Consider the following 14,391-nt stretch of genomic DNA (forward strand, 5'->3'; position numbering starts at 1 on the left):
CCTGCAACCTTTGTAGTTTGCTGGGTGGTCTCCCTCGCAGAGTACACACTTGACGTTGGCACTTCTTTCTTTATTAGTGCATTGCTCTGTTGCATGATCCCCTGTGCACTTTACACATCGTGGTCTAAGGTGGTAGTATGATTTGGTATGTCCGTATCGTTGACATCTAGAACATTGTGGTATCTCTCTTTTTTTGGTACGGTGGTTCAGTGGTTCAATTTTAATCTTATGGTTTAATAGGAACTCAATGTCATATATATATATATATATATATATATATATATATATATATATATATATATATATATATATATATATATATATATATATATTTGTAGCAAGTCCTGAAGAAGCCTAAAAACAATAGGCGAAAGCTTGACCAAAATAAAAGGCACTCACTTTGAAGCACCAGTCTTTCATTGCTTCCTCAGTACCAGGGTTTTCCCAGCTGTTATCTCAGTACTTTTTTATATATATATATATATATATATATATATATAACAGGTATATAATCTTTGCTGAACAGTTAGGAAAACAAGGTTGAAATATTGGGGTAGCAGCAATCTCAAAGAAATTTTTGATGGCACAAAGATAACAATTTTTATTGATTTTAGTTAGACTAATTGTTAAATACTGTATATTTATATTTGTAGTTTCCCTGAAGATGATAATAAACATTATCGAAAGCTTGGAATTATTATAAAGAGTTTTCTTTGAGATTGCTGCTACCCCAATATTTCAACCTTGTTTTTATATATATATATATATATATATATATATATTTCTATTATTATCAGAAGGTTCCAGGTCGACGAAAAATAGTGATAGCTGATCTTTAGTTTTAGGTGTTTGATGTTCCAAATGTTTCTAACAGTGTGGCCTTTCTCTTCTATTTCCTTTTTTATAAGATTTGTGTCCATCGAGTAATGCATGTTCTTAAGAACAACCCTGAAACTGCGCTCGTTTTTTATTTGATTAGTATGAAAGTCTGTCTTTTTTTCCGATAGGGCTTTTGTTATTGTACTATAGTAGTCAGCAAATTTTGGCTGAAGTTTAACTTGATCGGAGCTAAGAACTTTTAATTCGTAATTATTTTCAGCAATTTGGTTTAGTAATTCGATAAGTGGGGGTATGTGTTTAACCCCCTTAATAAATATTGGAGGCGGTTTGGTTATTTTCTCTTTTTCACTTGTGCTTTCATTGTCATTTATTTCATCATCTTTTGACTCGCTATTTAGTGCCTCGAATCTGTTAAAAGTGGTAGTCGGCGAGTTCAGCCAGTAATCGTTTATTTTTGTTTGCTTTACAATTCTTTTGTCTGGACTAGGTCGATGTCTTTTGTTGGAGTTTTCGACTGTTTTCCATTCGCTTTGATTTAATGAGGTGGAAGGTGGGTTAGTATATTGGGGTTACTTTAAGGGTTGAGAGTAAGATGTGTTTAATGGTTGAGAAATTTGCATATTACCTTGTAATTGTTGATCAGTGCACATTTGGTATTTTGGAACGTACGCCACTGGCTGCTGGCTAGTACCCATTGCGTCGCATTGCATAGGTTCGTTAGATTGCAGAATATTCTGATTTATCGCCGTCGAAGCGGAATCCATTTTCGTTTTTTGGGTCCCATTAACAATCGTTTAATTTGTTTCACCACAAAAACTGGATTTTTATTTTTGTATTTATATTTAACTAAAGATAAGCAGACTGGTAATATCGACTGTCTCGTTCGAAATTCAAACAAAGACTGAAACATAGATTTGAATCGAAGAAGTTATGTTCGTATAGTTAATAAAACCCTATTATCATGCCTGCTTCTTTTAATTCGCAAAAACAAACCAAAACCAAATTAACCAAACCAAACCAAAACGTACAATGCGGCCAAGAAGATATTGGGTCCGTGATATATTTAAGCAAAGAAAGTCATAAGGGGCTTTTAATAATTTATTGCAGGGAATGAAGCTAAATGATGCTCATAAATATTTCAACTCCTTCATAGTTTCTTGCATCTCCTCCATTGTTTGTTTAACGTTATCCATAAAACAATTACAATTTACAACAATATTGCAATTACTAACCAAACCAAACAAATAACAAAAACAAATGTCAAACAATAAACAAAAAATTGACATTTGACCATGGACAGTTGACAGTTTATACGGATTTTCGTATCCGATAATCGCAACCATGTGATAGCTGCTAAACTAGGTACTACGAAAAGAGACGATTTTCGTATGTCGGATATCGGGAATATGATACATAGAACTTCGACCTAATCCTAAAGACAGTCAGTCGGTCGATGTTCAATCGTAGTCAAACGCAGTCATGACCTGAAACATCGCTCTAGGGCTGAAAACATCTGCTCGTAAATCATCACGCGGTCGCCAAAAGGTAGACACTCGTCATAAATATCATAAACATTTAAAGTGCTTATTCGTTGTTCTACGGATGTTATCCAAATGGACAGTTAAGTGACGGACTATCCTCATATTTTACTGTACTCAGTTTTGTTTGTTGTCAATAAATTTTCTTATCTTCACACACAGGCTTGTTTTTTTTAACCAGCTGCCAGCCTTGGAAGGGTACTAAATATTTGACCAGCTTGTGGATTTGGTTATACTTGACCAGCTTCTCCATAACTTGTCATCATTCCTGACGCATTTTTTGTAAATGTAGACCTTCGTCTTCATTCTTCAACTATTTGAAAGTTTCAGTTTTCATCTAGTAAAAACTGGCCCATTATATTGATACAGTTTATTATTTTTTACATATACCAATATCAATTCCATTTACCGACATGTCTGCCTAATCGTCTGCCCAGGTCTTCATCTTTGACTCATCCAAGGAACTTGCAAATCAGCAATTATTCGTATGGGATGATTAATGTCTCGACATTGAACCTGCCAGAACCATCTTAACCTTTCGTTACGGGTACCATACATTAGCGCACCATTAACTACACCAATTGTACGTCATGCATTTAACAGAGGTCAGAACCTGGATGTGGGCCCTTATGTTGATGTTTAATATTTTACCTGATTGTCTAGTTCTAGTAGTTGATTTATTTTTACTTCGCAGTTCATATATAATAATGATTGAATTCCCTCCAGACCATCGAAACTTTTGTTGTGTTTACTTGCACCTCTTCGCTAACTTTTTCTGAATTTAAATGTTTGATACCAGTCGTTTTCAGTTAATAAATTATTTGGCTGTTTCGCTTTCATCCTTCCTTTGTATAGCAAAATACGATTTGAACATACCACGCAATTCATACATATTCTAGAATAGGTAGTTGTGACTTGTCACAATTTTTGGCCAATAGTCATTGTATATATTTTAGAAATTTATCTAACAAATACAATCGCATAAAATAGAAAAAAATAGAAAGAGTTAGCATAACAGATCCTGGTCTGAAAAAGTGTTGAAAAAAATGGCAATACCAAATTGAAAAATTGTCAGAAAAAGGCAAAACAGATGCAAGAAGTTAACGAGAAGAAAGCATGTATAAAATGAAATACAATTTATCTTGACGTTTCAAGAAACATAAGGTTGCGCGAAAAAGCAGAATTGTTTTGTTTAGATTGTTTGAATTTTATTGTTTAGATATTTTTATTTTCTTCTCACGAACAATATTTTTTTAAATGTACATTGTCCTACATATTCCATGTTTCGTTTTTATGTTAAACTATACGATCAAACTAAGGTTTTTAAATTTTAGGTAGATGAACTGTTTGCTATGCTTAGAGAATCAGATTCCCTGGATGAACAAGGTGACATCTTGCAGTATTTAGTTGATACTAAAGGTTTGGACTACAATACTGGTATGCTCGAATATGGCCGGGTAGTTACAGTAAAAGATCTGTTAAAAGGATTATACGAAAAGGCCTGCCACCAAAAGATGTGGGGTTTAGTGCGACACACAGCTGGAATGTTAGGAAAGCGAGTAGAAGATTTGGCGAAGTCTGTTACTGATTTGTTAGTACGTCAAAAGCAGATTACTGTTGGTAAGTACATAATATACTTAATATGACAAAAATGAAATCGACAAAAATAACATACATAACACTCTTGTATTCGATACAAGACACAACTTGCTTGTGTGTATTTTCGTGCAAAGATCTTGTCTATTATTGATCGGTTATTTCTGAAGCCTATGTGGTAATCTCCCACTATGTTTTCGATGTTATATTCATTTAGTCTACCTCGTAAGCATTGAGCTACTGCAAGCGCCAGTTAACTTGGCGACAGCGAATACGCACAACGACACTGAGACTGATGATCATCCCATAAGCCACTGTGCAATGCGTCTCGCCAAGTTAACTGGCGCTTGCAGTAGTATCTTATGACATGTTGCTCTAAGTGCAATGGCTCTATGATTTACGTCTAGTTGTTTAACCTCTTTTGTGTATATGATATATCCTTGCTATCATAAATTTTTTCATCTTTTCAAAGCTTCTTAGTAAGTAAATATATTTACATAGCCGCTCTCCTCCTTTTATCATTTCAGCTCCCTGTTATTGACGTCTGTCCAGGACTTTTATTATTTTTAAAATTTTTAATGATGTTTCTTATTTCTAGTTTATTTTCTTCTATCTTGTGTGCTCTAATATGTGTCATATCCTGTTCTTCTTCTTCTGTGTTATTTAGTAAAACCATGCACCTCCACTTACTGGGGCTAATAGAGACACCTTATATGCAGAAAGTGTGAACGAGACGACGAAACTGTTTAGCATGTCCTATGTGAATGTCCGGAGTTATCGTCAATATTAGAGTATGCATTCGGCGATCCTTGGCCTACACCTGCCGACATAGGGGAGATGTTCCCTGGTGATTTGTCCACCTTCCTGGAAATAGCAGGATGCACAATGAGTTAAGTACGACAGACAACCCCCTGGGAGGATGCACAATAGGTCAATTGTGGCCCAAGTGCTGTGGGACTTGGCTCATCCTCCCTACTCTACAGATACAGATAGTAAAGCCGTGGAAATAGGTCTTCCATCTTTCCACTACATCTGATGTCTCACTTATTAGTGTCGCTCCTTTGTTTTTGATATATACAGCTGATTCTGGCATCCTTCTAATCTATGTCCTATTAATTTAGTGGAGAAATGACCTTATTGCTTTAGTTTAAAATGTTTCCTTTATTTCTGGCGGCTTAATTTCGTGATATATTATTTCCTTGTTTCTACATAGTTTTTTCATTTCTATTACATCTTTAGAAACTGTTTTGTTACTTTAATTCTCTTTTATTAGCATGTTTTGTCTGGCTCTTCTTACCAACTTTGTTGTTTATCCATCTTAAATAATCCGTAATTTTTCTTCCTTCTGTTTGTTTCCATATTTATCAGTTTCTAATTCTAGCGTATTTGTGGCCAACCCCGTTTCTACCTGGTCTCTAGTTTTGTTTATTTCTTCGTTCTTTAAGAGATATGAATTACACTCTGCTCCTGTCATACTTCTTACTCGTGTATAGATACATATATTTTTTCTCTATTAACACGTGGTTAATTTGATTCACTTTTTGATTTGTCATCTGGAGACTCTCTCGTTTGTGTATAGATTTGCTTTAGTTACGTGTTACAATCTCCTATTATTATTTTCCCGTGTTGGTTCGGCTCTTTTTCAGACTCTTGGTCTAAAATTTCGTAAAACAATTATTTTTCATCTTCTTCTGTATCGTTTATAGGAGAACACATTTTTTATGGTTATGGGTATGTCTTTTCCTTTTTTTTTTCTTAACACACATAATTTGTCTGTTGCCTACCGAATAAATACTATTACCTATATTTTCTGTTTCAGTCCCAAGTTGTTTAGTTTCTTGTATATCCAACTTATATTTCGTGATTTCTCTTAATAATTTTTTCACATGACCTGTTTTATAAGTTCCTCAATATCATGAGCAGATGGATGTATCAAGGAGATATTTGTTAGAATATACAAGGAGATATTTTTTAAAAATTGATTTATTAGCGCCTGTATCGGCCGGGTTACAAAACTTGTTTGTTTACATTCCGGCACCGTCCATAACGAGTGGCACTTTTTTGTTAAAGAGTAGCCTTGAATGCATCCTGATCTTCTTTATAACTTTTTTTTATCAGATTCACTTCTAAGCGCATATATTATACTAGGTATACTACATTCGCTCTCTCGAGATTTTTTTTGACACATTCGGAATAGGAAACATACAACACAAAAATTCCTACCTCACACTATTAACTGCTAAAATCAACTCAAATCAAATTATTCTTTCATTAAAAAAAGAATAATTATTAGAAATAGTGGGAGTGTCTACTAATCTCATAAAATTTTGTGAAGTTTATTTCCACAAAATATTTTTATTTTGTACAATAAATAATTTTCTCATTTGTTATCAATACATTATAATGGTGCAAATAAATAATTATTGATTGGCGTAAGGTTTATGTTATTTTTATGTCTGTTTACTGTTAATAATATTGGCTATGAGCAGGTGCGTTGGTTTTGTAGTAATTTCCAGTCAATTCTGACAACTGAACTTTTCAAAAAAAAATTACTAACGTCAGTGTCAAAGTGAATCTCGATAGAGCGAATTCAGTATATTACTATTATTTGTCTTACTAATTAGTAAAATTGTGTACACAAAAATTATTCGATCCCGTTCTAGGTATGCCTCCAAACAACGAACACACAATTACAGCCCCACTACCAGAAAACGATTTAAGATTATTGATACACGAAGCCTATGGAGAAGATGACAGTACAGCTATGTTGACACAAGAATTATTATCCTATTTAGCTATGTTTATTAGGACTGAACCGCAGTTGTTTTTGGAGATGTTAAGATTACGAGTTGGACTGATCATCCAGGTATGTGACCCACCTAATTATAGTGTGAGGATTGCATTAAAAATAATAAAGTATATTTTGTTACAAGTTGTAAACGTCTCATAGAATTATGTGTTTAATTTGTTATTTTGTTTTTACTTTGCTAAGCTATTAACTTACTTACTTACTCCGTGGCGTTACAACCCTTCATGGGTTTTAGCCGACTCGACAACAAGCCTCCACTCTGCTCTATCTTGAGCAATCTCTATCCAATTCTCCACGCCCATAGCTTTTGGGTCTCCTGCTATATTAGGTTTGTTCCAACACGACTGAGAACCGTCACGAAACGGTAACGCTCCTGCGCAGTAAACAAAATCCGTTCCAACAAAAATATGATCGTCATCGGATCGTCCTTCCCACTGTTCCAACAAGAATTGTTATCTTTCGGTGACGGTTTCGTGATGATTATTTCAGTAATCGGGCAAGCATAATGTGCTGGTTGGACTGACTTGCGCACTAGGATTTAATTCTTTAAATTATTTGAGCCTTTGATCGACTAAAAGCACACAAGCTGTCACCAACAAAATTGACAAATATGTGATAATGATATATAAATCAGTTATCAGTCAGATAACCGTTCCAACATCGGTTTCCAAATTACCGTCATGGGATGATAACTGGGCGATACAATTACGAACATGCGCACAAGAAACGGTACAAGTAGTTTCGTGACGGTTTCTGGACCGTCCAAAAGTTCATGTTGGAACAAACCTATTATCTCGCCACCGGAGTCGAGGGCGTCCGCATGGTCTTCTTCCAGTTGAGACTTCTTCCCATACCCCTACTGTTCTTTGGTCAAAATTTATTCTGAGGTGTCCTGCCCAATGGAGTCTTCTGGACTTAATTTCTGTTATGGTGTTGGCGTCTGGGTATAGTTAGCTATTAACTGTGTTAGTTATTAACTGTATTATTAATAATTAGGACATCGTGCGTTTTAAAAAAGTTTTTATTCTTTTTAATGTTCGCAAATAACATTTACTTTCGACAGTTTTATAGGAAGCGTATACAAAATTTTGTAATAATTAAAGCTTAATGTATGAATATGATTATATCTATAAATAATATTACTTTAAAATTCCCAATAGATTTAAAACATCACAATAAGGCATTACTTATATTGATCTCTTCGCATTTTGGATTCAAATTCTAGCCCATAAATTCGCTTTGAGTGAATAGACTAAACAAGCGTGGTTGTCACTACCAAAATCGTATTTTCGGTGGATAATCTTCTCCAAACTCAGTAGAAATCGATAGATTTAAATTTATGTCGTGCTTTTGGTAAAATGTGCTAAAATCAATATTTTTGGAGAAATGAGACATAGTTAATCATGGGAAATACGTATCTTTTTAAAGATAAACTAATTTTTACTGATGGAACTACCATCTATAGACTTCATTATCAATTTGTTCTGAAGCTATTTCCTTGTGGCATTTTTATAATTAAGTATTTTCGATGGGAAATAAGCCACAATTTTACCAAAAAAATGAATTTATTAACGTTTCGACGCCCAAGTCGGGTGTCGTTGTCCAAATACAAAATAATACTAAATAAACAAAAATGTTGTTGCTTAGTAAATAATTCTTCTAATAATTTATTTAATCTGACTCATTTATATCGGCAATTCTGGCATGTATTATACATTTTAAAGTAGAAGACTTTAAAATCGTATTGCCAATATTGATGAGTTGCGTTCCTGGGACGACTTTACTAAAAGATAGTTAATTCGGTTACATGAAATCAACCCCAACTCAAGAATATCCGCCACAAAAAATCATAGCATGTGATCTGTCTTTAAAAAGACAACCAAATGCAACGGTGGCAGTAAAATTCTCGCGCTAGAGATTCCATAGTAAATCACGAGGGAAAACCAGGAACAAACCTCGTGATACTATCCCGACATCGTAAGTATTTGGGCTTACATTTAGTTTACTCTCAAAACTGATACCAAATTCTGACTTTAATGTATATATGCTATTTTAAATTATAAATAGTATTAATAATACATAGATATTATATAAATAATACTAAAATATAAAATATGTACTAACTCGATATGTTAATGACTTACTAATCGTGGTATTTTCTTTCTATTGACTTCCTCTTTTAGTATGGGTAACCACATCCTACTGCATTCTACCGAGGAATTTGCGACACAATTGTTTTCATTTAGCATAATTAGAGCCGCTTCTTTGATTTTTCTCTTTTTACTATCTGTTTGTTTTAGGACTATACTTGAATCTCTCCACTGAACTCTATGTTCATTATCCCATACATGTTGACATATTTGAGATCTATCAAATTCTCTATTTTTAATATAAGATTGATGTTTACTTATTCTAACGTCTAATGGTCTTGATGTTTCACCTAAATAAAATTGTTCGCATTCACAAGGTATTTTATAAACACAATTCTTTGTTCTTTCTTGTTCATTGTTAGGTTTAGTATTAGATAGAATAGATCTCAGTGTATTTCTTGTTTTGAATGTTGTTGAAATATTGAATTTATTTCCTATTGTTTTAAGTTTCTCGGATAGTCCTTTTATATATGGTATTGATATTTTCCTCGTATTATTTCTTGTGGATGTTATAGGATCCCGTTCTACGTTGTTCTGTTCCATTCGATCCAATCTTGACAACTCCTTATTTATAAACGATAAAGGATAATCATTTTTTAATAAAACAAATGTTAACAAATGGTTTTCTTCTAAAAATGAATTTTCGTTAGAACAAGTAATTTTGGCTCTATCATATAAGGATTTAATGATTCCCGTTGATGTTGTGATTCGATTTGTAATTGAGATATCTGTTGGTGTGTTGGTTTCCTATACACTTGAGTTTCATATCCAGTATCCATCTTTGAGACTAAAAGATAAAAGAGGAAAGGCAGAGTATTATTATATTCCTTTTCCATTGTAAATTTTATTGTATCTTCTTGATCGTTTATATATTTAGGAATATATTTAGGAATGTATCCAACAATTCTGATCTATGAGGCCATATTGAAAACACATCATCTACATATCTCCACCATACTGTTGGTTTTAAATTTTGTTTAGAAATGATATTAGTTTCGAAATCCTCCATAAATATATTAGCCAATAATGGAGATAAAGAAGAGCCCATTGCTAGACCAAAATTTTGTTTATAGAATTCATTATTTAGTTGAAAATAGGTATTATTAGTACATCAATCTTATGTTAAAAATAGAGAATTTGATAGATCTCAAATATGTCAACATGCATCGGATAAGGAACATAGAGTTCAGTGGAGAGATTCAAGTATAGTCCTAAAAGAAACAGATAGTAAAAAGAGAAAAATCAAAGAAGCGGCTCTAATTATGCTAAATGAAAACAATTGTGTCGCAAATTCCTCGGTAGAATGTAGTAGGATGTGGTTACCCATACTAAAAGAGGAAGTCAATAGAAAGAAAATACCACGATTAGTCATTAACATATCGAGTTAGTACATATTTTATATTTTAGTATTATTTATATAATTTAACGTATTATTAATATTATTTTTAATTTAAAATAGCATATATACATTAAAGTCAGAATTTGGTATTAGTTTTGAGAGTAAACTTAATGTAAGCCCAAATACTTACGATGTCGCGATAGTATCACGAGGTTTTTTCCTTGTTTTCCCTCGTGATTTACTATGGAATCTCTAGCGCGAGAGTTTTACTGCCATCGTTGCATTTGGTTGTCTTTTTAAAGACAGATCACACGCTATGATTTTTTGTGGCGGATATTCTTGAGTTGGGGTTGATTTCATGTAATCGAATGAACTATCTTTTAGTAAAGTCGTCCCAGGAACGCAACTCATCAATATTGGCAATATCATTTTAAAGTCTTCTACTTTAAAATGTATAATACATGCCTGAATTGTCGATATAAATGAGTCAGATTAAATAAATTATTAGAAGAATTTTTTACTAAGCAACAACATTTTTGTTTATTTAGTATTATTTTGTATTTTGACAACGACACCCGACTTGGGCGTCAAAACGTTAATAAATTTATTTTTTTTTTTTGGTAAAATTGTGGCTTATTTCCCATCGAAAATACTTAATTCATTATCAAGGAATAAACATATAGACCTGGATCCCGCGTACCAAAAAAAGTTGATTAATAGAAAGCTGAAAATTTGTTAATAGCTTAACGGTGTCTAGTCGGACAAACTTTGATGTATGGGAACACTGGAACAGGGGAGGTTTTAATTGTGGAACAGGTTAAAAATTTGGAACGTCAGACTACGAAAACGTTCCATGTATTTTGTCGGACAGAACTTCCAATTGATTTGTTACCATTTCATTAAACTCTCTAGAGCGCAAGAATAGAGATTTGAAGCCGAGACTTGCTATGCTTGTAGGAACGGAGCATAACATTTGGCCTGAGAAGTTGCCAATGGTTAGATTTGCCATGAACTCAGTATGGAGCGAGTCTACAGGACAAACCGCTGCTTACTTAACTTTTGGACGTGAGCTGCGAACTCTAGACCAAGTTAATCGAAAGATCCGCCAAGTTGTAGAAACTGAGAATTTTATACCTCAGATATCTCCATACTTAAAACGCATAACTGAAACATGGCATGAATCGAAGATTAAACATGACAACGCCCAGGATAGGCAAAAGAAACATGCTGATCGACGTTTGAAGGAATTTAGTACATTTAAAGAGGGAGATTTAGTATGGGCCAACACAACTGCTCCTAGTAACATGTCGAAAGGTTAGACGGCTAAATTCTATCCGAAGAGATATGGACCCTATAGGATCAAGCGAGTGGTATCGCCTGTAAGTTATGCGCTTTGTGGAGTGGACACCCCTACTGCCCTTGGTGTGTTCCACGTATCGGCGCTTATACATGCGAACCTCAATGACTCTGAAGCTCCAACGCCTGTAGTGCCAAGACGAAGACGAGGACATCCCAGGAAGAAAACTGCATCTTCTGTTGGCCCCTCCTCTAACGAGATCGATGCCAGGGGGAGACTGTAACAAACCAGCCCCTTGCCCGCGCCTTTCCGGGAACCGATACTTGTGTGGGCCTAATGCCCTAATATGTGTCGTTGGAGTGTTGTGTTTATGTTTTTAATATTTTCCAGATGCGAGTTGAAAACAATGTTATTTGGCGTCTATTTTACTTAGTTAGCTTTCAGACTTTATATAGAATATAATCTTAACCTTTCTACCTAACGGTGTAAGGTGGACTTTGTATAGAAAAGACGAAAATGCACCATTCGGTCGTTTTTCGCGATTTTCATTGTAAAAACCCTAAAACCTGAGTTCAATTACCTAATTATCCTTTATAATTAACATAATTATTTATAGAGGGTTTCAACAACAAAAAATTAATTGACCAAAAAAGAAGAATTTAATGTAATTTATTTAATTTAAGATACACTGTTCAGAAATAAAAAAATGTTTATTTCAGAAATAAACATTGATTGTTGCTTAAATTCAATGTTCAAGCAGCTCTCGCCGGTTGCCTGCCTCTTGGAAGTTTGAACATTTAATTTAAGCGAAAAGCAATGTTTATTTGTGAAATAAACATTTTTTTCTGATTTCAGACAGCAGTAAAATGTATCTTGAATTAAATAAATTACATTACATTCTTCTTTTTTGTCAATTAATTTAATAAAAAAAATTGTTTGGCATCCTTGTATAAATAATTACATTATGTTTATATTATTGAATAGAGAATTGAATAACTTTTCAAATGAGGTAGCACACGATCCCTATTCTCATTTAAAAAAAAATCATCGATGACGTCATCACGCGCAGATGGACAACGTCACTAGTATTACACACACCGGCAAAATTAGCCGAACACGTTAAAAATGGGACATGTTTGATGTCTCGTATTTCATAAACCAGTGGTCCGATTTGAGTGATTCTTTTAGTATGTTATAGCCTTATTATTTAAGAATATCGTTGTAATAATATTGATGCTAGACAGGTAAATACCATTTTATACCGGGTGTACCAATCATACTGTGTTTTTTTCTTAAAGTTTGGAACACCCTGTGGAATATTCTAGCATATGTAAAATATTAGAATTAATACTCGATTGTAGACTTAGGCTTGCTTAACATTTTCCTTTTCGATTCATTTACTTATGTGAGATGATAAAAAAGTTATGTTCGTTAACAACTATCCATGTTTTTCATCAATAAATCCTCATAGTAGGGGATGAAAGTATACTAAATTTGCAGTTACTCGAGCGTTATGGGGACCTATTGGATTGTGAAGAGTATGTGCTAAAATCAGAAAAGGGTTAAGTTAAGTTTTCCATAAAGTGGGAGACTTTTTATTTTTTAATTTAATTTTTTATTTGAAATCATTTTACTCCGATTATAGCGCTATCTATACATAATTCGAAAAAATATGTCGAATAAAATTTGCTTATTTTTACGTAAAGAATCCAAATCTGCAATAAAAATTGGGGGCTACTATTTAAGATTTTAAATTAAATCCCCCACCCACCTCCGTGGGGGCTCGTGACACCCCACCGAGAGGGGTGGGGGGTAAATTAAAAATTATAAATACGAACCCTGCCATATTTTGCGAAATGAACATCAGATCGTAAAACTGCAAAATACACCTATTCAATATTTTTCAAAAAGCTACCGAATGGCACCAAACACGACCCCCCACGGAGGTGGGGTGGGGGGTTACATTAAAATATTAAATAGGAGCCCCAATTTTTATTGCAGATTTGGATCCTTGACGTAAAAATGAGCAACTTTTATTCGCAACATTTTTTCCTATTATGGATAAATGGCGCTATAATCGGAAAAGACGATTGGTGGAAATGGAAAATTAAATTGAAAAATGGAGAGTCCCACACTTTATGGAAAACTTAACTTAACTTTTTTGGTTGTAGCACCCACTCTTCACAATCCACTCCAGGTCACAAGAACGCTCGAGTAATTGCAAATTTAGCATACTTTTCTCCCCTACTATGAGGATTTATTGATAAAAAATATGGTTAGTTGTTAAAGCACATAACTTTTTTATTTTCCAACATAAGCAAATGAATCAAAAAGGAAAATCCACAAGGAAAAGAAAAGGTTTTCCTGTAGTTGGCTGTATACCATCAATCACAAAATTGGAAAGAAATCCTTTGTAAAAGGTATAAAATTTTTTTTTTATTAAAAATCCCTTAAAAGGGCTACATCACAACAAAACGTTTTCGATTTTTATAAAAAATCATCATCAGTGTTCGATAAACTGGATGCTAGCTGAGCCACAAAAGAAAAATATCTGGGTAAAAACCCTTTACATATAATATAGATGCCTTGAAAGTGCATACTTCGATGAAAAGGCCTGTGATGGTCACATGGCAAACAGGATAATGCCCTAAGGTAAGGTATACAGGTTTCCCAACACGTGGGATCAAAATTGAGTTGATCACATTGAGTTGATCACATTAGTTGCCATTAAGTCATTGAAATGTGATCAACTCAATTTTGATCCCACGTGTTGGGAAACCTGTATACCTTACCTTAGGGCATTATCCTGTTTGCCATGTGAC

General features: G+C 33.8%; 1 protein-coding gene across 3 annotated transcripts in view; it reads left to right on the forward strand.

Annotated features, from left to right (window-relative positions):
- Window positions 1-14,391, forward strand: part of LOC126881171 (probable phosphorylase b kinase regulatory subunit alpha) — a 241,563-nt gene that overhangs the window by 131,495 nt on the left and 95,677 nt on the right. For all 3 annotated transcript variants that reach the window (XM_050645257.1, XM_050645252.1, XM_050645261.1), the window contains 2 exons: window positions 3,713-3,998; window positions 6,638-6,840. In XM_050645257.1, the coding sequence (XP_050501214.1) occupies window positions 3,713-3,998; window positions 6,638-6,840 (489 nt within the window). The remainder of the gene's footprint in view (window positions 1-3,712; window positions 3,999-6,637; window positions 6,841-14,391) is intronic.

This window comes from Diabrotica virgifera, chromosome 1 (genome assembly GCF_917563875.1).
Source record: "Diabrotica virgifera virgifera chromosome 1, PGI_DIABVI_V3a".
In the NCBI taxonomy this organism is placed as follows: Eukaryota; Metazoa; Arthropoda; class Insecta; order Coleoptera; family Chrysomelidae; genus Diabrotica; species Diabrotica virgifera.